At 32.4% G+C, this 25,430-nt stretch overlaps 1 protein-coding gene across 1 annotated transcript; it reads right to left on the bottom strand.

Annotated features, from left to right (window-relative positions):
* Window positions 1-446: 446 nt before the first annotated feature.
* Window positions 447-17,849, bottom strand: LOC137931733 (alkylglycerol monooxygenase-like). The gene is made up of 9 exons (XM_068775227.1): window positions 17,685-17,849; window positions 10,031-10,158; window positions 7,986-8,137; window positions 6,982-7,085; window positions 6,717-6,879; window positions 5,199-5,350; window positions 4,167-4,301; window positions 3,193-3,306; window positions 447-810 (listed from the first exon to the last, which is right to left on the bottom strand). The coding sequence occupies exons 1-9, from the start codon at window positions 17,841-17,843 to the stop codon at window positions 544-546; spliced, it is 1,374 nt and encodes a 457-aa protein (XP_068631328.1). The 5' UTR covers window positions 17,844-17,849; the 3' UTR covers window positions 447-543.
* Window positions 17,850-25,430: the final 7,581 nt, after the last annotated feature.

Raw genomic sequence — 25,430 nt, 5'->3', positions numbered from 1 at the left:
TAATAACTACATTTGCGAACATAATTTATATTTCTTAAAACTATTATGAAATGATATTTTTTTAATTAAACTGGGATATGAGAAGCAACCGCAAAATTATACGACCGACTTTGAAACGAATACAAGTCAATTCGTTTTGGTCGGGTTATAATTAGCGCATCTAATAAAAACGTACATTAAAAATAATTATTGTTGAAACACTGACAAATTGAATAAATATTTACTCTTTAGTTGTGTTAAAAATTTGTCATTTAATTGAATTAAATAAAACATTGGTAAATTGTCGTATTCTAATTTTAAATTAAAAAAAATGTCGACATTTTCTCGATAATAACTAGAGATTATTTATTAAAAAAAATGGAAATGCTATTCCATAATCTGTATTTCATTCAAACCAATCTCCATTTACTAATAAAGAGGTATAGCAGAAACATATGTTTCGTATGAAATTAGCAATACAGCGAAAGAAATCGTAAGTATCTTGATTTATTAATGCTAAATATTAATAGTTAAGGTTTTGGTAAAAATACGGGACTAGACCTCCTATTCTTCTTTTGTTTTCTTTTTAATTTCCAATAACTTCAGTGTGTGCAGACACCAGAACATGGCAGACAGAACGTAGAAGAATTGAAGAGCAGTTCCGAACCCAGGGTTGGTAGTGGTAATGCTTCTCGTGAAGAACGCTAGCGCGGAGCATCGCAAGGCTTCGAGGATGGGGGCGTATTTTGAATTGTCGAACACCATTCCAATAATGGTGAGAGAGGCGATGATGTAGAAGACGAAGATTAAAACGGATATTGGTGTCATGCCCTGGAACAAAAAGATTTGTTATATTTTTTATTAGGATTTATCCGTAACGTACAATTTTTTTTGCTCACGTTTTCACATGTTAGTGTTTAAGTCTCTTAATCTATTTTCTAACATAAATCGACAATTAAAAACTAATTTATAACCAATTAATCATTTGTGTGGTGTCTTGTTTGTTTTTATTGCCATCACTTTGAGCAACTAAAATAGGGCTCCACCCCTGAGAGGCCCACTTGATTTATTTTTTGTTTCATTTAAAATAAAGATAAAATAATTGTGTAATCATTGAAAATTTTCAGCACACCTGTTACAGGAAGATCGCGTATTATATCAACGTCAAACATAACATCATGCGATCCAAATATGACACTGACATCTTTTACATAGACGAAAGTTTCGCGAAATTACAAATATATTTTTCAAAGATATTTAATGTCGGTTATTTTTTATTATTTATAAATATGAGTATATTTGAGCATTGTAAGTTTTATATACTCTGTCCATATAATAAATGTAAAAAAATTAGTGGCTTCGGTCAAGTTCAATGATTTGTCCAGAACTACTATTGTGTTTCGATGCTTTAATTTCAGGTAATAAGTAATTTTGTCCAGACAGGCAATCACTTTATAAACAAGTTACGTATTTTTAAGGTTGTTGACAGAAGCCAGGCTCTTCCAGCTGAAAGGAAGTCTATGTTGAAGGCCTATATTCAACTGTGAAGGTCCTACGGCTGAAATAATAATTATGAATCGCAATTTTAAACAATGTTTTAAGATATCTATACCAGAGAAGTAACAATATAGTTTAAAACCGGAGCATCATATAATCCACGGTTTGCATAAATATAAATTTGTTGTATTTTGCGGTCTAAACAACATTAAAACTCGCTTACTAGTAATACGATAATATAAGGAATTATTAACTATAATAGTAAAAACATTAAGAGGTAGAATGTATAGATCATAGGCAGTCAGTTAATGTATGGTACATGTTGCCCAAAAATCAGTAATGAAAACATTAAATAACGTAAGAAAAGGACCAATATTTAGCCTTTTACGCACATGCAGCCGTAGTCGTGCAACAAAGTGCACCGCCCGCTAGCCCGCTGATAAATGCGCATGCGGCAAACAATGCGAATTACACAACTACCACTTTGTTGCACGACTACGACTGCATGTGCGGATGTGGTTAAATATTGGTCCTTTTCTTACTTAGGATGGACTTCCGCAAAATAACGCCTGATTCCATTAAATATTAAATAACGTAAAAGTAAAATAAAACGTAACGTAAAATAGTAATAGTACTTTCAAATTTCGGATTACTACATATAAAAGTTAATTATTGTTTACTATTGGTTCCTGCAAACTTTTTACAACCAAAAGTTACTGTCCTCTAGAAACCCCATCGAAAAAATAAATTAAAGTGTATCATTAAGTGTGATTTTTTATTATTTATTTATTGCTTGTGCAACCGATGGCTGTTGGGGCTAAAAAGTTCTTAAGTGGCAATCGTGAGCCGATAGACGCAGTGTGGGTAGGCTCTCCATATTGTATTGTTTCTGAAGATGTTAATGCTGTTAGCCATAAGGCTTTTATGGCTTCATCGGTACTGAGTTCATGGAGCGGAAGGGTTATTAGTATTTAAAACTATAAACTTAAAGCTGGTAGGGCGCCTACCAGTTGCACGGGGACGCTTGCACGTTGTTAAGGCTCTTCGCGGTAGAGCTTTGACGGGGTGTGTTGCTGGAGTGTGCAGGCGGGTTAGTACGGCAGCGTGGACCACAGGCGAGCTGAAGAGGGATCCGGATCCAACGTCGGTTCGCCCACGCTTTTCGCGGTTAGGGAACGGGCGGCCGCTCACTAAAAACGTGTGTTGTGGCGTGGTGGGTGATGTTTTGTTTTGTTATGTGGAACGCGACGACCTGTGTAAAGTGTTGCAGGTGCAGTGGTTGCTGATAATACTGAGTGGTTTGCGCTTGCAGTGTTGTGAGTGTCTGCAGGGGGTGCGATGTTCTGTGGAAGCTCTCTGGTGGGCGTGAGAAGAACGTCTTTATGACGTCTCTTGGTTTTTACTGAGGTGCGGGGGGAAGGCTCTCCAATAGGTGGACTGACGACATAGTTAAGTTAGTTAAGGTCGCGTAGAGTCGCTGGATGTGGACAGTGTAAGACAGGTCATCGTGTCGATCTTTGAGGGAGGCCTTTGTCTCGCAACGGGCGTTCATCGGCTGAAAAGAAGAACTAGGTTTTGCAGCAATTACCAGTCATCCGTATAAATCTCTAAAGGTACATACTGAACTTAATAAAGCTACATAAATTACTGAACTACATTATAAGAATATTAAAAATAATTATCTAGTAGATAAATGTAAATAAAACATCTACTTACAATATATCTGCCGGTGAGATCGAAGAATCCGTAGAAGACAACAGCATAATGCGTTACCAGATAAAGATTGCACCAAAACGGCAGATGTACGTCGTATTTTTCCCTGGATAAAATCTGAAACAAACGTAAACGTTTAAAACAGGTAAGCTATTGAACTGAAATTTGATACTAGTATAATTTGTCGTCGTTGTTTTTGCCCGTAGATGCCCACTGATGGGCACGGGCCTCCAACAAAAATATCTACGGTGACATATAATCGCCACGCTTGGTAGGTGGGTATGCAATCGTAGTACGGTATTATGGTACGCAGAAGATGTTGCTGCCCATCTTCTGTAAACTTGTTTGTGCGCATTGGCAATCCTATATATTTAATGCACAATGTGTGAATTATCTTCAAGAAAAATAGAATAATAAAAGTGTAGTAATGTATTAAGAAAGCACAACTCAAAGAAAACTGTGATAAAAAAAAATAGAATATGTAAATAATAAAATAAAGAATAAAAAAAATGTACCTAGCCACCTAAGAGTAATAAGATAATGGAAGGAAGGCGATGAAACCAAGAAGGAATGAAAGATATTGTGATGGAAATAAGGTAAGAATAAAAGAAATTGAGATGTATGACAGTGAGTGAAGAATAAAGATGAAAAATCTGAAAAACTTATTTGTAAACAAAGACCCTGATCCCAACTAATTAGGGGTACGAAGGGCCTCCAATAGCGGGGGCCACAAAAAAAATTATCTACAAGACTGTCGACTGTACTGATCTAGTAAAAATTTTTAACCATTTATTTTAAACTTATCACGTCTTATATTCAGAAGCAAATTGTTTATCATCGAAAATTACTAAATATAATTAAGATACTTTCAATTTGTATTGTGTAAACAACAGTCCTTTATGTTGGGTTGTATTTGTTAAATAATTTTGTTAGTTAATACGAAAACATTCACAATTATAAAATATTTTTTTACTTACATCCATTTTATCGTCGTCATTACCAAGTCTCGGGGTTCCTGGTTCCCAGCTTGGTCCCCAGAAAACAGCTTTAAGCTTGTCACTTAGTTTATTGTAGCTTTGAACTTTTTCAATAACGTAACGGGTGTAAAACGACTGTAACAAAGAGAATTGTCATGTTCGTGATATCACTATGAAAATTCTTGTAGTAGTTTGTGAGACTGTTTTAGCATAAAACTCGAAGCAATCACAAATATCTTAAATTTTATCATAACCTAGGCCTTATTCTTACCTGACTGGTTTTTTAATCTGGTATTTTTTTATTGAGGTTTTATGTTTCAAAGACATAATCATCTGTGCCTTTGTTATTGGAATTATATTTAATATTTACGAAAATATCTTTGTGGTCACATTTTTGCATTGTCTAAGTAAGAAAAGGACCAATATTTAGCCACTCCCGCACATGCTTGTGCGTCCCTTTCTTACGTAGGATGGACTTCCGCAAGGTAAAGCCTGATTCCATTAAATGTTTACTGTCTTTTAAACTATTTGCTAACTTAAATCGTAAACTATTTAAATCCTAAGTTGAATTGAACTTATAGCTTTAATTTTTTTAAGTTATTGGTGTCTTGTTTGTTTTTAAGACGCCAGAAGAATGTCCAGTTTTTAAAATAACTATTCGACCACTTCCTCATTCTTATTTCGATATTGCAATCCTCTGGTTGTGCGCTAGTAATTTTGTGATTAATATTGTTTTAATTTTTGTGTAAGTGAATGTAAACTAGCTGTAAAATAGCGTAAATGTTAAAAGTCTTGTTGGAAATATAAATAACAATGCACCTTACGGTAGCACGGCTAGATTTGTTGATTGAATCGCCAGAGCTTTTAGAGCTTTCAACATTATTTTGGTAGAGTCGAAATTGTTATCATTAAAATTTTATAACACTAAAAAGCTATCTCTTCCGCCAAGTATAATTAATTTTTCGTTTTTTCGAAAAAAAAAACATTTTGTCCGGAACGTATTGACGATAGAACATTAATATAAATAATTACCTGAAGATACAAGGGGTTGAATGAAGGCTGATTATAAATAAGACCATATATAATCTCCATTTTGTCTATTTCCGGTTTAAAGGTTCCGAACATCCGGTCCCATATGATAAGTACACCGCCGTAGTTCACGTCCAAACAGTATTTGTTGCTTCCTGTAAGACATATTGTAATATTAAAAATTATATTTCCAAAAAATTATTTTAATCGTTTACTTATATTATTACCAACTTATTACATCATGTATTGAGATCACTTGAATACGTTCACAACGTTGTCAGGGAATTCCTATTCGAAATAAGATTTTTTTTATTCGATATTGGAATAGAATTGAGCTCCACCATAATGATATTCTCCTATTTAATGCTACGAGGGTTTTGAACTCGCCCATATCTGAGAAGAGCCCACAGCAAACACGGAACATTTTTAATGATCACTCCCACAATGTTTTTTAATCTACTTTTTAGAACAATTAATTTCTAAGTATCACGAAAAAATTCTTCATACTGTAATAGTCTTTTTATAACTTTAATTTTATTAGACTTTTTAAACTAAATATATTATGATTGAAGGAAAAACAAAAGTGTATTGTTAAACTGCACATATTTGAGCAGTGGTAGTGCCAAGGTAAAGGACTGAGACTTGCAGTCCAGGATCACAAGTTTGATAGGTTTTCCACTGCATAAACAAGTTTCCACTAGATGAGCAGCATCGTCTTTTGCGTTCCAAAATACCAAACAGCGATTCCAATCTGCCTGCCAAGGTTGGCAATTAAGATATATCCTCACATAGATATCTTTAGTGGAAGGCCTTGGCCTTGCAGCCTTGTAGCATATAAAATATTTGCAGTGGCAGCGTAGTGATTAAGAACAATTGTTGAGGGATCGAATTTTAATAAAAGATGCCAGTTAATTAATCCCTGTTTACTAAAATCATCAAGGAAATATAGCCTTTAGTTTCACACTTTATTCAGAGTTGTTGAACAAATTGTTAGCCTTGCAAGGCTGTTATAATTTCATCTATCTCAGAGTCTTTGATTCGCGTGCTAACAAACTTTGATCCTAACTTTAAATTACTTAAATCTAAATGCGCTTTCTGGCGCATCGGTGTGCTGTGTAGTCCTCTGTGCATCGCTGTCATTTCCGCCTTTGCTCGTTGTTTCTTGTCCCGGATGTCTACTTGTTGTCTTCTTTTCGTTTATCCTTGTTGTTTGGGCATATCGAGTCACTTTGTAGGTGATTTGTTTGGGTGAACTATTTTAACATGCGTGCGCCGGGTGTCACACTAATCTGCCATCAATGTTATGGGAGTTGGAAAGAGAGGGAGTCCATGTCTCGTCCTTGCGCATTAGATATCTCCGTTGTTATCTTTCTCCATTTGTAACATTGCTGTATTTGTAACTTCATATTAAACTTCAACTAAGGCCTAGGTCTGTTAAATATCTCCTCGATGACAGTTTGTACATTTTAGGTTGCATATTGTTGTGTATTGCAGTTTAGTAAGGAAATTTATTAAACTTACCATGATGGACTCTGTGATGACTAGGCGTGTTCAGCACGTATTCCAGCGGGCCCAGGCTTTTGATGGCTTCAGTGTGTATCCAGAACATGTAGAGGTAGCTGAACTGATGGTGCATGACGAACTGCGCTGGTGGAATTGCCAGTGCTAGCGGCAAATAGAAAATCTAAAATAAAGGAAAGTACAAATATAGTGTTAGATGTATTGTACTAAAATTTCTCATAATTTTAAGTTAATAACAAGTTTTAAGTTAGTTATCAACACTTACAAATCCACACCAGCCTTGCAACACTGACTGTCTGATGCCAACGCCCATGTTGAAGTCTTCCGACGTGTGATGAACTTGGTGTTGCGCCCATAAGATATGGACCTCTGAAATCCAAAATTTTTTAGGATGTAATTAAATATTAGTTCTTTAATGAAGTGCTTGTAATACGTCATTAATGATAACATATGATTCTATATACCTCATTAATGAAATTTCTGGCTCTTATATCATACGTTTTAGTGAGTAATAATCAGATATTTGTAATTAGTGAATATTATTTATAAGGCATATATAAATCTATGTCGATTACTAAATATATATTGCCTTATGTATTGCTAAGCGTAACTCAGCAACTGTTCGACTAATTATGCATTTTTTTCGTACTTAAGTAAAGGCACGTAGAAACTTAAAGAAAAAATAATATGCGTAGAGAATAGCACCAACCAACTCTATACCTGTTACTAGTTGTCAAGTAAAACGTTACCATTAATGGATATAATTCTTTGTTTATCATTCAGATATTAAAGCAATAAATATAGTGATCAATTTGAAAATAGTATAATATATTTATTTTTCTGTTTAATCACGGCAGATTACGGTCTGTAGCGTTTGGGCAGCGACTTGAAATAAAATAATGTAGCAACTAATACATAATTGAGTATTCCAATTTGTATTGTTAATATATATAAATTTTAGTTGTATTTACCCATAAGAGAAAATTGTGTAAGAAAAATTGTAAAAAATTATAAAACGCTGTCATGCCTCGCAGCTGGGAGAAGAAAGATCAGTATCAAATAGCGGCAACCCTCTCCCAACTGTTTGCGTCTAGTTATAGCGAAAAATAAATATTCTAAAAATACTAGCAATACAAATTAGAATTAATAAAAAAAAACCACGGCAGATTTTAATAATACAAAGTAATTATATATAAAGACACAAAAATGATGATGTCGATGATGAAATTATTGTTCGTCTAATTGGGTAAGTCCAAATCTGGTACATACCGTGACATGCTCTATGCATCCAATAGTAACAGAAGTCCACGCCGATGGCCGCCGCGTACCAGGTGAGGGTGTGGTCCCATGGCAACTCTACTATTCTGAAGTTTGTGTAGATCCATGTGTAGAGATAGGATTCAGCCCCACGCCATACCAATCTGTGAACAATTTTAATATGAAGGAAAAGAAATAAACATTAACAATTTTGTCATTTCAGCTGATAGACTTTGACAACAAGACAGGCTTTGCCCAGAGATATCTATGTGCGGATGTACCATAATCATCACGATTGGCAGGCGAATTAGCGATTGCAATGTGGTATTATGGTAAGTAGAAGGCGCTACTGCCCATCCTCTGGAAACGTGTTTATGCAGTGGAAATCCCATCTAACCCGTGACATTGGATTGCAAGTTTCGATTCTCTACCGTTGGACTACCACTGCTCAACTATGTGCAGTTTAATAAAATACTTTTACTTATGTCTTCGAATCATAATATATTAAATTTATATAGTCTAATAAAATTAAAATTATAAAAAAGGCCATTACAGTATAAAGAATTTTTTGTGGATATTTTGGAATTAATTACTCTAAATAGTGTATTAAAAACATTGTGGGAGTGATCATTAAAAATCTTCTGTGTTTGCTGTGGGCTCTTTTCAGAAATGGGCGAGTTTAAAACCCTAATAGCATTAAATAGGAGAATATCATTATGGTGAAAAGCTCAATTTGACTCCAATATCGAATAGAAAAAAATCTTATTTCGAATAGGAATTCCCTGACAACGTTATGAACGTAATCAAGTGTGATATAAGTAAACGTATATATAAATATAAGTAAATTTTTTTGCAGAGGCAATTCTATATAACTAAAACACAAAGTGTAATATCACTGTATTCCGGAAATCGAATCACGATCTACCAACGATCGCAAGTTTCAGTCCTCTACCGCTGAGCTACCACTGCTATAATTTACATCATCATCATTTTAATTATACAACGTTCACTGCTAGATAAAGGATTTTCTATGGATCTCCCGTAGAATCGGTATCGAGTGACCTATACATTTAGCATCCTCTGAAGAGTTTAATGTCTTCTATGGACCTTGTATGTTGACGTCATCATACATTGCACTTGCATACAGTCCGAAGCCTTCACTCAAGAACCTTAACTCTACAGCGGCCATCTTTTGTACTACTAAGATTTGGCGCTGTCACTTTACTTTGACAATCCGCTGGATGATGTCATTTATTTTCGATCATCTAAGAATCTCCTCCTCACTCGGCTTCAGCCAATTCCCAACTTGAACTACGGGTCCGGTTGTTTAGTCTAGAGTACTAAGGCAACTAGTAGCTCGCCTATACGTGAGCGGTAGATACTGGTTATTGCTATAGGATTCGTAGTGGCTATATAACTCCAGACGTCGGACATGTCTGTGTGCCTGTTTTCGTGTGTGGTATGGCGTTAGCGAGGGTATGAATCTATTCATTCCTAATTCAATCTCTTTAATTAATCAATAGAAAATAAATTCATTTTTATTACTACCATTTTAAGTAATAATTTATCATATTTTACAGCCGATGCTTTAGTTTTACTGCGGAATCATTCAGATTTCATTCTGCCTTTTTTTTTGACGGCTATTGCAGGGCATGAACCTCCCGTAAAAATCGCCATGATGATCAAACGACTTTCCGTGATCTTTACTATGTCGTTGATCCACTTAATGTAGGGCTTACCCACCAGGTCTCCCAGCCCGTGAACATCATTCGAGAAGAGTCCATTGGTGGCAAAAGCGATGTTTGATTATAGTAGAAACTTCATATTTTTTCCCGTAAGTAAAAATATCTGAGTCTTTTAAGTTATATATCAAGCACAAAGTAATTACTTTATAAGCATTCAATTAATTATAGTAGATTATAAATGTATTTATATAGATAAACATTAAACGTTGGTAATAACAATAAATAAATGTAATTATTTCACGAGATATCTTATAATGGTATGAATGAAGAAATATTCAGATGATAAATCTCATATATGAAAGTCTGTATTACCTGCCACATTCTTGCATGACGCCGTGCGATATGCTGGTGATGCCGTCGTTGAGGCGGATGCCTTTGCGTCCTTTCAGTCTTAAAACTATGTGCTCAAGCACCATGAAGATTAGGAAGTACGGCCATGACTGCAACAATAAAAGCATTAAAAATTATTATTTAATTAATATTTACTAGTTCTCATAATAAGGCTCGAGGTCATCTAGTGAGTAGTGGAGAGGGCAGTGAAGTTTCACTGCGATATCGAGTCAGAAATGTGGAGATTGGTAAAATAATCCAGAGCACCAACGAAACTCGAAGAATTATCTAAAGTGCCATTGGACAGGGAACATAATTAGTGCAACGGATGGCAGTTGAGGCTGAAAGGTTGTCAAGTGGTTACTTCGTGCCGGTAGACGAGGCGTTGGTTTGCCGCCACTAGGTAGACCGACGATATAGCTAAAGTCGCTAGATAGCGATCTTTGCGGGATGTTAGGTTTTTTTTATGGCCCTTGCTATTGGAGGCCTTTCGTACCCCTAATTAGTTGGGATCAGGGTCTTTGTTTACAAATAAGTTTTTCAGATTTTTCATCTTTATTCTTCACTCACTGTCATACTTCTCAATTTCTTTTATTCTTACCTTCTTTCCATCACAATATCTTTCATTTTGTTATTTCATTCCTTCTTGCTTTCATCGCCTTCCTTTCATCATCTTATTACTCTTAGGTCGCTAGGTAAATTTTTTTATTCTTTATTTTATTATTTACATATTCTATTTTTTTTTATCACAGTTTTCTTTAGGTTGTGCTTTCTTAATACATTACTACACTTTTCCTATTCTATTTTTTCTATTATTAATTGACTAGTTATTTTATGTGCAGTTTATTAGGTACCTACTTATCTATACTGTTTTGTTTCTATTAACAGTGTCACTCACCACCCTACGAGCAAACGATAGGAATGATGGGCGAAGGTTGTCGTCGCCCATCATTACGGCGAAGTATGTTAGGTTAGAATCGGCTGAAAATAAGAAGAAAATATTATCTGTCGAACCCAAAATTTTCTTCTAATCAAAACCATCGTAATACCCTGGCAGTAGTGTATAGTCAAAATATAATAAAATAGGGCCAAGACGAAGTGTCATTTACTGACGTTAATATGGATTGTCGAATTCCAAAATTGAATTAATAAATTATCATTACGTATTTCAAAGTCACTATACAAAGTTAAAGGTTTTCGGTACTCTTTCTCAAATTATGATGACCAAAGGAAGTAGCAATTAATATTCATAAATGTATCATTTAGATACAAATTTTTTCTTTTTAGTTTCTGTATGGTGATAAAGATTACATTAAAAGACTCTATGTCATTATTTACAACCTTTACATGGAAATAAAAAATACTGTGACTTAAGATCGAAATAAACACATTTCAAAAGCCTTGATCTTTTTATTTGACCACAATTTATCAATTATTTTACTATATTTCTGAGACATAACGAAATGTTGGGAATTCTAGCTTTTTCACAAGGGTCACTTATTAGTCTTACCAAATTATCGACATTTAGTTGCTATGAGATAAAAACCTTTTTAAAGGATTTAATTTTTTTTTCTTTTAAAATCTAAATTTGCTGTAATATTTGAATAAAGAACATAATAGAATTAAAAATGAATAGTATAAATCATAAGTTAAGAATGATAATAATAGTTTTTAATAGTGCGTTCAGAAATAGTGTTTTAACTATATGAGCATTAACCATTGGTGCTTTAATTATTCAAAACTGCACTATGGTTGGAATCTCTTACTGTATTATCACCAGTAGCCAATTTAGATTACCTAAGACTGGACTCTCTTACCACTAAACACTAGGACTAGCTTAATAAAACTTAATATAAAATTCAAATGAAACGCTACGTTTAAGTCGAAATACAAACAGATACTTGACTTTGTCTGGGAGTAACGAACTTAGTACAGAATTATGTACTTTTGAAAGTTAAAACAATGAGTCCATGAAGATGAATTTGTTATTCGCAGACAAATGTTTCTCTTCTACTTCACAAGTCCTCAACTGTTTATGACATTCCATTTATGTTGATAATATATAAAATTTAATAATTGTTTATTAAAATATATATATACATTATGCAGGTTGTGTAAGTTGAAGGGCTTTAAAACAGTTTGTGTATTTTGTGTATATTTATTGTCAAAAAAAAAAAACATGTTTTTAATTAACGTAATAAAATGAGCAATGGTATCCCACTGGTTGAAGATTGAGACATGCGATCGTAGGTCGCAGATTCGATTCTTAAGATACAGTCTAAAGTATAATTCAAAATTTACTTATTACTTATATGGAATTGCCAATGCGCACAAACAAGTTTCCAAAAGATGCGTAGTACTAGTATCGTACTCTATGGTACGTTACTAGTAGTAACGTACCATAATACCACATTGTTATCACCAACCCGCTTGTCAAGCGTGGGGATTATTATATATTATATCCTCCAATATATCATTGGAAAAGGCCTATACATTGAATAAGGCATCTATGGGCTGCAGCGTCTGATGGTATAATAGCAATATAAAGCATTTTCAAAATCTTAATACTATAATTTAAAACTAATCATTGTTCATTATTTCTGCAAGTTATGTACTATCAGACTATGTACAGTTAAAATATAGATATGTGCCTACTGCTACCAACACCACATTTCATGTTTGAACTAATATTGTATATGTATTTTTGACTTTAGTAGAATGTCATTCAATCCAAGTTCTCATTAAGAAACGTCTTTTAAAACTAAATATCTAATTTCAATGTATCGCAACATTGATTTCTATTTGATATACTATGGCCTATTCAAAGTCGATAATTTTAACAAAAAGTAGACTTTCCGAACTTTAAATAAAAAAGGCATAGAAAATCAACAAATTTATATGTAAAAAACAAAATCATTCTAATTTGTGAAGGAAATTAACCGTCCTTTTGCGCACAAATTTCATCTCAATACGTGCGCATGCGCTGTTCGGACACCGTATTGTTCTTTTTTTTAATGAGATAGCGGTCGATTAGTTTTTTATATTTTTTGTTTTTGTTTTTAAAGTTAATCGAAAGTTTCACCAGTTAAATTATCTCAAAGCGAGTAAAGAGTTGTTTTTTTTTTAATTTTCTCTGATCTGCGCAAATCAAAATCTCGTAAGGTTATAAATTATTTTCTAGATGATTTTTTTTATTCGGTCTCATTTCATCGTACAATATAACACTTTTGAACTGTATTACGAAATCGTATTATTGCAACGACCGGATACAATACGTCTCATGTTCCAATACGGAATATTGCAAAACCACTGATATTCAAAACCAATTCTATATAGTTTACTGCGGGTATACTTTAGTGTGGTAAAACCTGACACGCTGGGTCGGTTTGTTTTAGTCGACGTACATTATATTTAAATTACATATACAATTATTTTTAGAAATACTATTTTTTTATTAATTTGTCGATAGATAGTAACTTATGAAAAAAAAATCATCATGTTAACCATTGATTAACAAGAGATTAAACGCTAATTCAAATGGTTTGTCGGTCTTAGTTCATAGAGGCTTTATATTAACTAATCATGACTTGCAATATATACCGAATTAAAGTCTAATTAGTCAATGAAATTTCTGGAGGATATTGAAAGCACAGTGGGGAGGTTGCCCGGAACATTGTGTTCCATAACTTAGTTTTCTCTACATGTTTAGGTAGCAGTTATCAGGTAAATACAATGAATGCTGCATGACCAACCACAATTTTTTTTTAAAGAAAAACGTTTGAGTAAAAAGTTTTTTCATACTTCTTCTTACTTAGTACCAAAATATAGTTAACTTATTCAGTTCAAAGTTAAAAGCATTCGTGAACGAAATGTTAAAATTTCATTCGGTTTTCAATATCTGCTATGTGAATTGTAAAGGGGCCGATACACTAAAGCGACTAATAAAATTTATTTAATAAATCAATTTAACTGTTATGTTTCATTAAACATTACACCTATGCAAATGTGCGTGTAAGTTGTACTTGAAAATTATCTAAAACTGTAAAAATAAACAAAACAGTTTCTTTTTAATATTTTCGTCACATGTACCAGTTAGTATAATAATTTGACGTAAAATAAAGAGACAAATTTGATTGTCAAATTTGTTGAACAAGTGTATTCTGTATATGCTTACATTTTAAATTTATTAAAATATGCCTCTTGCTAAATAACACCGCTATAAAATATTCAAAATTGTCTGTTAATGTAGTTTGTTCAATTTAAGTACACAGTCATTTTAGCGATGTCAATCTAGTGTCACTGCACCTTTATTATCTAGTTGGTACACGTATGTTTAAGTATGCATATTTGCACTATACGTTAAGAAACTCCAAACTATATTTGAATAAATTTATTATGACTGCTATAACATATTGATAAGCATTGGTATGGTAGCCCGGCGGTAGAAGACTGACTTGCGGACGTAGGTCACGGGTTCAATTCCCGGCATACAGTCTTTTGGGACTTACAGTCAGTGGGATTACCACTGCCGGATGAGCAGCAGCATCTTCTGCGAACCATAATACCACACTGTGATCGCCAACCCGCCTGCTAAGCGTGATGATTATAATCTGTCTCCTCATAGATATCTTTGGGGAAAGCCTATGTCATGCAATGCTATTCAATCTACCTGTATAATGTTTAATATACAAATAACGTAAAGCGCTATTTTAGCATGCGATAATATTTGCTATAATTGCATTTCCACATTATAATTATGTATGTGTGCAAATTGTAAAGGGTTATTGGCACCATTTACATAAACCGCTACTTAGCCTATTTGTTTGTGCAATGCAATATATATCGTACGGCTTCTGTTTACGATGCAATTATTATTAAGGCTACATTACTTTCTTTACAGCATGGACGCACAGACCGCGGCCCGCTGGTCGAATACTGGCGGCCCGCCTACAGCAAAAATAATACTCTCGTACATTCGAAAAATATTGAATTCTATTCCAGAATAAGAGCAAAAAAATTTAATTACCTATACTTCTGGCGGCCGGCCCGCCATCAGTTCATGATTTGCCCGAGTGGCCCCTAGTCTTAATAAGTCTGTGCAATCATGCTTTACAGTAATAAGCTCTCTAGAAGTTACGAGTTACGTGTTGATTGTATCCAACTAACGATCATCTACGGATAACTTTATTCCTAATTTAATCTTATAAATATTTATATATATATACACACACATATATACATATATAAGGAATTTATTTTTATTGCTACTGTTTCAAATATTATAATTATTTTTATTTAACAGACATGCTTCAGTTCACCGTAGAACAAAAAAAAAGCCTTCTCTATAGATCGCCGTCAAGACCGGCTTTGCGCTGCCTGCAAGCAATACAAAGCCTACGAGCAATAAATATATATATATATATTTAAATATATTTTTTTTCAGATACCTGTCACATTATGGTAAAAAGAACAAAAACTATTGTATTTAATCTATTACGTAACAACATAAACATTTCTAATGCTATGTATATATATATATACACACACACACATATATATATATACATATATATATACACATATATATATATTTATATATATACATATCGTTTAATTAGCGAATATTAATGTGATAGGCAACGACCTCTCTAAATAAGTATGTTCTGTGAAAAATTTCCACTAATCTAGTTTAACCTGTTTCAAGTCAATGTGCGGTTACCCTATTCAAATGCGGAGGTGTGGTAACACCGTCGCACAATTTGAATATCGAACGCAAGCGAAAAAAAACAATGTTTCGATTATGAACTTTGTGGGCGTACAATCGGTGAGTTTTGATGCAACGGTTTTATTGAAGCAGAGAGCAAAACAAATCTAACTTTCAATATATTCACATCTAAAAGGCAAGGACACGTTTGTCAATAGAAATAAGAAATATTTTCGTATCAATTGACCTACTCAGTACTTAATTTATTTTTTTTATTTTGCATTCCGTCGAATTTTACAAACCAGTTCTGTGAGTATTAGCATAAATTTAAATATGGAGATATCACCATCGACGTCGTGTTTTCAAATTTTTTTTTTACTCTGTACGCGATAATTTTATTGTTTTTATTCGTTCTCTTTGACGCAGTATGTTTAAAACTTTTTATCTCCTTTTTTATAAAGACGCTTGACATATAATTTATATTAAATTTATTATTACCTTACAATAGTAAAATTAAGGGTACATTATTGTAGTACAAGTAAAATATTTTGCTTTAAAAAATAAATACGTTATATGTACCTAAAACTCGACTTTATAGAGTTACCGATCTTTTTAGAGGCAATGTATCTCCATTTAAAATTGATGATTGAAAATATTCGGAAAGCTATTGTCGTATTAGTGACATCCTCTGGCCACCCAGGTCTCCAGATCTTACCCCCTGGACCTTTTTTAAGTGAGAACCCTATAACCTTAAAGAAAATATCTTTCGCGAGGTTATTGCTATCCCACGATGAATCCTGTATCGAGTAGCACACAATACCGATCTTAGATTCCATATTACATTAGTATACTCGACGTCAGCATTTAGACTACGCAGTTTATAAAAAAAAATATTTTTTAAATGTTTGAATTTAAAGGTTTTTTTATTAGAATTTAAATTTCGAATTCTCAATTCTCAATGTTTTAGAGACAATACCTAAAAAACATTTGTTTTTACAAGCGCTCTGTCGTTCGGATTCCTATATTGTAAATATTTTATTGAAGATACATAGGGAATAATGTATTCCCCTTTAAGCTGTTTCAATGTAATTTCATATGTTGTTTAATATCTTAAAAAAATGTAATTTCTTTTAACTGCTCTTTACAAGTCTGGTGCATTTATTTTCGGAATATGAGTTAAACTCACTTAAAATTTTAAACCAATTTTCTTATTTTGTAAGATGTTTGTTTCTCTGTATGACTCTCTAGTTGTCAAGTTTTGTTATGTGGAACTTTTCATTTACCGTAGCGGTTGTCATTTACGTTGCAGTGGACTAACTTAAACCATTCTTATTTCAACTTAAATTTTAAAATACAATTACTTAAAAGGTTTCTTGTCATGTAACAGTTTGAAGATGTAGAAATACTTATAAAAAATAGAACTTTAAGAAATTTCCTAAGAGTTTTTTTTAAAAATACATCGATGTTTTATCAGTTGCTTCACAATGCCTATTTAATAACACATTATCTATGCGCCAAAATACAAAATGTTATGTAAAACACATTGATAAAGACATGATAAACACAAGAAAAATAAATAAACTCTTAACTCTTAATTTTCGCCTAAAAAAAATTAATAAAAGCTTCATGGGTCTGAGTGTATGTATAATAAAGGTCCACAAGATATATAAGACCTCCATTTTCCTAGTTTTAAATCTAAAATTAAATATTTTAAGTATTTGATTGATTGAAATGTGTGGAACTTGGTTTGTTGACTGGAAATGGTTGATATTATAATGAACACATCGATAATTGTTAAATATTTAAATTTGATTTTAAAAAATAAAATACAGCTGTTGAGTTTCTGGTCGGTACTTGGCACATAAGCATACCAAGCCGATATTAGCTTACTGCTTGCTGAAATAAAAACTTTTCGAATTTTAATGCACTAACCTGTCTAAAGAAATTCGGCACATCCTCCTGTCGCTCGTACAAAGTGTCCTTGGGAGAGTGGATATAAAACAATCTGCCGACTCCCTTTAGATGAGTGGTCACCATTTGTGACAAACCACTCTCGATGGTCGCATTAGCGAAGGACATATCAGCTGCCATCTTAGCTTTTATCTGGAACAAGTATTAACAATTAACATTATTACCGCGTTTTTTATGGCCCCTGTTATTAAAGACCTCTTATACATTTCTATCTAGTTTTGGACAGTTTTTGCATTTTTAATAATTTTTTTAATTATATTGCCTTAAGCCTCTCAGAATTCCCAAGAGGGAGAGGGCGTCCAAAAGCTACGTGGTGGTCTAATATCGGAAAGGAATTGGAAACCCTTCAACTTGATGCAGAGACAACCCAAGATAGAGTGGCCTGGCGTAAATTGATAAGGAGACCCGACCCCAAATAAAGGGAAAAGGGAAGGAAGAAGAAGAAGAAGATATTGATACACTCGTCTATCATACGTCATAATATCTCTCTTCTATCATCATTTATATATCCTTTATTACCCAGGGCTAGAATAGGGACAGTTCAGTTAAATATATGTCACATCCCCTTTGAACCGCCTCTTTGTCGAATCAGACAATTTAACGCGAACTTGGGACTAAATTAAACTAAAAAATTCCGCTACAAATATCGATTCAATTTAACGATTTTTTTCACTGAATTGGGAAAAGTAACAGTTTTTAACTTACTTCTTCTTTATTATTACTATTCATTTGTGCGCTACAAATTGTTAATAATAGATTGCGTGCTCTAAAATATATAGAAATTTTAAATAAACAAAACACTTCAATTAAATAGTATGAATATTACTCGGAAAGTAAAATTTCGAATCAACGTCAATTTATAATTACACGTTGGATCACGTGTTCTAAATTTGAAGTTTGCGAGTACGTCTGTTAATATATATATTTTAAATTTGGAAGAATGAGTTATAGCGCAGATAAATAATATCCAATTTTTATATTTCGAAAAAATATGATAGATGGCAGTTAAAAAAATTGTTACTGTCAAAGTGTGCATATAAAATATGACTGTTTTGTTCTCGCCCCTTTCATAAATTTCGAAGAATGAGATATGTATGTAAATAACATATTTTTTTATTGTTCGGAGAAAAATGACAGATGGAAATTAAAAAAAAAGTTTTTGTCGTGTGAGAACCTCCTTGTCATAAATTTTCAGGCAATTACGTTTTTCATAATTTCGGTTTTTTTTTTTTTAAATTTCGAAGAGATATTTATTTATTAAAGACACACCGACTGCAATACAGATTATGTGTTATTGTAGGCGTAAATCAGACGTGAATTAACTGAATAAAACAGTAAACAATATCAAATGAATATAGGCAGGTAAACAAGAAATGACAGATGGTCCGTATATAAAAAAAACATATACATAAATAGCGTATTAGTATATCTTTTTATTTGTCTACAACGCTATGTAGGTAGTCAACAATGAGAAACAATTGCGTGACATGATAAAATAACCTTGTGAACAAAAACTTGTAAAAATTCTCTTACAGCGTGAAGTATATTTAAGTGATAATAAAACTTAGGAATTCATTGTTCTACTGTTGTTTTAAGGGTATTGCAAGTGATCACAATAAACCCATCTGTGTTTATTGTGGGCTTGAAGTTCAAGCAAAAGGATGCCTTATACAGGTGTTCACTCTAATTTTAGTTTCTTCTAAAATTACTCCTTGTGGTATATTTTTTATGCAGTTCAAGAATAGTTACTGTAAATGATCCTATGTGGTTACATCAACAAAAGAGGAGGTCACAGCGCCCAGAATAGAAGAAGACGAGGCAAACGGGAAGGTGTGGTTAGAACATATGTTTTCCGCGTGTTAGCGGTTGTAATATATATTTTCAACATCTTAGTGGTTAGATTATATGTTTCATTGATATCATTGATTACAACATATGTTTTACGTGTTTTTTTTATACAATCTATATTCCACAGACAATAGCATCCGCGCCTTTGTTTTTACGATTACATTTAACATTTCCGAACATGTTTTTTTGCTCACGTTTTTGCAGTGTTTACAAAATGTCTTAAACTGTTTTCTAAATCAAATCGTGTCCTGTTCGTTTATAACGACGGCCTAAAAATGTCCAGTTGTTGAAATTACGTTTCATGCGACTATTTTCGCAACCCTATTCTATACTGTCATTTTTAAGTTGTACGCCAGTATCTGTGCGATGGTTGCCGTTTTTGTCACATTGATGATTTTCCGTATCTCTGGGGTAAGAATATGCGCTTCATTATATATACGTCGCTACTATTTATTTAAACATGAATTGACTTAAAATTTGTTTTCCAAAAATAGTGTTAACCACATTATTTTATCTGACAGTTCTGTGTGGAACACACACAAGGGTCATCACCAGGTAAAAGGTCCATGTTTACATTACGGAGTTATGTAAATATGTATATTTGTTATCTAACCCTTACACAAACATTGTTTATTTTCATAAAAAGTACGTAAAGGGAAGCCTGCAACTTAACCTACAACAACCTACAACCTACAACAAGCCTTCCAATACTGCAACGTAGGTTTTCAACCCCGTTGGGTTTTTAATTTCGTCACGAATTTTGTGCATTTTTAAAAAAATGTTAACTTTACGTGAAGGAAACAAAATAATGATATTTAATTTTTATTTATTAAATGTTACTAGGAACTCGACATCTAAAGTTTTTATTCTATTCATGTATTAGTTTATACAATGTAACCATTGGTCTTTTTATCTATTCATATTTTTCACCACTCGATTTATTTGCATGCGAGCGATTCCCACAATAATAATATTTACAATTTTCATTCAGTATTTGTATTGTTTCCTATTTGGTCATATTTTTGTATGTTATTCGTGTAAAAAAAATCCTGAGAAACTTTTTACAAGAAGTACATTAAAATGTTCGTTTTAAAGAAAACCATACTACAAAGGGAAGAATAAATATGTAATTGATATAAAAACCATAGAGTATAAGTGAAAATTCTAATATAGATAATATTCTCTGTAAAGCGTCTGCTTTTTTATACATAAATATATTAAAAAAATAAACACATTTACCGCAAGAAAAAACAAAAAAAAAAAAATTCAAGTCAATTTTTAAATAATATTGTTACTTATTTATTCTACAGACACAGTATAAATAACGTTTGAATTAAATTTGCAAGAACGATAAAAATCGGACAAATTAAATTACAAATGCAAATAGTCTGTGGTTTTAAACAGAAGAACGCTCTACGTTGCTCGTATGTGGATGAAATACAAATCCTTATACAAAGAAATATTTATTTAATGCTAATTAACGGACAAGGAGTTTTGTAAAGAATGGAACCGAAGAAGCCGTAACGGAGACAATGGTAAAAAACCTGCATCCCCTAAGACGTAAAATATCTGATCAAAACCTAAGGTGAAATTGTTTATGAAATATAAATCCTTTATTCATTCTTCCAAATGAATTTCATCTTCTTAAAAGTAATCCACGTCCCATAAAAGGCACTTTTAACAACGCTTTTTCTAGTTCTCAAAACAGTCGGAATAGTCTTATTCCAGTATAGCCTTCACGACTTTCTTCGATTCATTTTTTATTTCCTTAATCGTGTCAAAACGGCATCTCCGCATTGACCTTTTGCGTTTTCTGAATATACAGAAGTCGCACGGAACCAAATAAGTCGAATACTGTGGTTACGGAACGATATCAGTCAAGTTTTTAATGTTTTTTTTTTTTTAATTTGCGGTTTTGACACCAATCGAGACTTAACGCATTTGAGACACAAAACATCCTAAATAAGAAAAGGACCGATATTTAGCCACTTCCGCACATGCAGTGGTAGTCGTGCAACAAAGTGTACAACATTCCTTCCAACTTAGAAAAAAATACTTGCCTTTCGGGAGTTTTAAATGAAAATTACTCATTAATTTTTGATCACAGTATATCACTAAAGCTCGTTACATTTTAAGTATGCAGCTTCTTTAGTAAGTGCATTGTCTATAAAAGTTCATTTGTCAGATTCATATGGTTTCAGGAGCTTTTAGGTTCTGAATCAGAGATCACGACTGCAAAGCGCAGCATATGAGATCTGGCGACAAGATGGACTATACCAAAGCAATCGAAGGGTGATTGATTCATGCCATTTACAATGAGTCTTATTACAAATATACGCTCGACGTCTCTGTCTAGCTGTGGACATATTACTGATGTAATGATAATTATGATTATGATGATGAATCTTGATGATCAGTTCTTCATTTGCTATCAATATTAATAAGCGAGTAGAAATAATTTTATAATTTATGTATATAAAGTTAATGTACTTTAAACTAATTTTTCATTATTCCATCACAACTCGTATCAAAACAGATTTTTACTAAAATCGATATCGACCTAAAAATCTGAAAGAAATCGATTTCAGCAAATAAAGTTGTGCATAGTAGATCATTTATTAATTTCATAAATTGTTCCATTATCTATTTTGCTATATGGAAATAATGAATATCTTATTCTTCTCTCAAACAACATAGTTTAAGAGATTTTATATAAAGAATTAAGTAAAAACAACAACATTGAAAAGGTAACATGTAATTTTCAACGTCGGGCTCTATTTGTCTTGTAATACGACCTTGTTTCTCAGATTCCCGATTCGGTTTTGAAACGTGAATTCAAATCTTGCATAATTTCAATCGAAAGTAACATTTAAGTAATTTAAAGTTTTGACATCGGATTATTTACAAGTTTTATTTATTTTTCGATGTTATTTGTTTTTTGTTTTTAACTGTTCCGTCTTAAAACTATAGACAAAGAAAAATTATTTATACAACACAGCCATATATAGTAGGTGGCCACGATGAAAGAAAAAAAACTGAACAGTGTAAACTAAAAGTGATAAAAGAATCTGACATAGATACAATAATTAAAGTATAAATTAAAAAAATATATTGTACATTAAAATGTTAAACAAATATGGGGAAATAAAATAAAATTGTAAAAATTGCCGGAGAAAAGAGGGGAGGCACAAAACGTAACAAAGTATGAAAGACAATGAGATGAAAAACAAAAAAATGAATGAAATATAAAAAAGATAAAATTCATTTATTCAACATTGTAACTTTTAACAGAACTCTTATTGATCGTCAACTTATTATCTATTTATTTATATAATCTATTTTATTTTTGACTCTAATCTGCTTTGCGAGGTGTTAAAGTTGTGGAGAAGAAGAAGGAAGTGACACTACAACAACACATCCTTTAATAGAGTTTAACAATCCAGATTTATACATATACACTTTATCAGATGTATCGTAAATGCAATCAAAATGACCAAGCGACATCATTGCCAAGGATTCTTATCATTTAAATATTCGTTCATTGAATAATAAGCATTGTCTTTCAATTTACGCTTAATATGCGGCTTGAGTTTTGTAAAGAAGTCTAATAATGTTTTGCGGAATTTTGAGACAGATTAAAGAAGTGAGAAATATTGCCTCAATATATCCGTGATAGGGGAAGTACAAGAGGCTTCAAAAACGAACCTAAAAAACATTGTAAACTGTAATTATTCGCAGCCAACTTGCAAAGTTTATTTAGCCTATCTATTCAAAGCTAAAGTAAATGTATAAGTTGTTGTTGATGTTTACTTAAAAACAGAACATTTAATTCTTGTGTACACGATATTCGTTTTTGTTCATTTAAATACCATGAATTTTTAATCAAACAATTCCTTTTTTACATCATTAACAGTCGTACAATTTAAATGAACAAAAAATAATTAAATGTCAAAACAAGAGATACAATTAGTTAGTGTTTATTCATATCTTAGCCTTAAAGGAATTTTAAAAAACGTGTTATTAAAATAATGAAAATATCCTTATACTATTAATAGTTTCGTTAACTAAAAAAATATGTAAATATATTAATATAAATATGGTATGACTGATTCCAGTTCAAATGAATTATGTAAACAGAAATGAAGCCAACATTTACTTCTTGGCTTCACATGAGCTAGCATTAGGACACGGGAGTTGTTCTTTGATATATATCCCGCACGTGTTTCTAATATTAAAATATACTATCAATATAAAATTCTGCCTTAGTTTATGTATTTTCTATGTAATAGAAAAAAAATGTTACCAATATTTTTCAACTAAATATGTTTAAATCATAAATATACTTACTGCATATAATTAAAAGCCTGTTAATAATGCAAAACTAGAGGCCGGTTCTACCAATTCGGCTATTTTTATATATATATTCGTATACATGAAAAAGAGATAATAGAAAAAATATATTAACGCCACTTTTATTTATCTGTTCCCCCATTCAAATCTTGAAGAAAATAAAAACATCTGTCATGGAAGGCCTCTCCCAAAGTTATCTGTGGGGGATGTACCACAACCGTCACGCTTGTGGTATTATGGTACGCAGATGACGCTGTTGTAGATCCTCTACAAATTTGTGAGCAGTGGCATTGGTTAATATAATTGTATAATTGGTTAAGGTAATTAATGCAAAAAGTTATATTTAAATAAGATAATATCCCGGGAACCGAAACTCGAACTTACGATCGTATAAGTTGTATTAATTTGTCAAAAAAAATATCGTGTACCATAAAGCAATACATGCCGATGCCTACTGGGGCCAAAAGGTTTTTGAGCGACGACCACGTACCACTCAGTAGGTGGACAGAAAATATAGTCTACGTATGTATAGTAGTAGTATATAGTCGTAAATATAGTAGTAAATATAGTCTAGTATGTTAAAATGCGGTTGCAGGCTACGGTCAGAGCAAGACGGGTAATTGTCGCAACTTTTGCAGAAGGCTACACCCTTGCAGTGGTTGTATTGACTAAGTTCAATACAATAACGTTCTATTCAATAAATATTTAATAATATCATATAATAATACTATGCAAATATTTTCATTTTGAAACAATAGACAAGATAGCGAAATGGATGTCAAAAACAACATTATATTGCACCTATATCTTTCTGATATGAAATCTTTGTTGATTTAATCTTTGTTTTCCGACTTTATGAACCTTTACATTGGCTATATATAAATCCAATAACTGCGGTCTATGAATAGAGATTCCATAGTTGTCAATCTTGCCATTTTTATCCGAATTTAGAAAATACTTTTTATGCATTACTTTACATTTTTGTCATTAAATAAGGTGTTCCGTACTATATTATTTAACACTTTTCTGTATTTATTATATTAATTTACTATAAATAAGATGTATATTCACATCTTTAAAGTTTTTACACCTAAAACTAATGGCCCTATATAGTACGATTTAAGTGACCTATTATTGATTTTATTCCATGTCTAATTTTTATTCTCTTTCAGTAGTAAGGCATTTCATGTAATTAATAAATCGTTGAGTTTAATAAACGTAATAACTATTGACTTGCAACTTGAATATAAATTTCCAGAAATAATTTGCATGTCTTTTAAAATTAAAGAATACGTTACATTCTTCTTTCAAGGACCTCTAATTCAGTGCTCATTGCTACCAAAATTACTAGCCCAGCGGAGGCAGTAAGGGATTTGATTCCCGGGTTACAATATAGCGCACTGCAGTCGCAAACCCGCCTTTCAAGTGTGAAGATTATGATATATCCTCCCATTGATATCTTTGTGGGAGGAGTCTGCATTGCAGTGGACTTCTATGGGTTGAAACGAT

The sequence above is a fragment of the Battus philenor genome, unplaced genomic scaffold (assembly GCF_028537555.1).
Source record: "Battus philenor isolate CCGP_79_NKW_IND1 unplaced genomic scaffold, ilBatPhil1.0.hap1 SCAF_8, whole genome shotgun sequence".
Lineage (NCBI taxonomy): Eukaryota > Metazoa > Arthropoda > Insecta > Lepidoptera > Papilionidae > Battus > Battus philenor.
This window is presented reverse-complemented; position numbering and strand designations above follow the sequence as displayed.

Excerpts from the sequence above, each read along its gene's own strand:
- LOC137931733 (XM_068775227.1), bottom strand. The coding sequence starts at position 17,843 with ATGGCAGCTGATATGTCCTTCGCTAATGCGACCATCGAGAGTGGTTTG. Across the intron at positions 10,159-17,684 it reads TGCCGAATTTCTTTAGACAG|TCATGGCCGTACTTCCTAAT; the intron begins GTTAGTGCATTA and ends TTATTGTTGCAG. Across the intron at positions 3,307-4,166 it reads ATGACGACGATAAAATGGAT|ATTTTATCCAGGGAAAAATA; the intron begins GTAAGTAAAAAA and ends CGTTTGTTTCAG.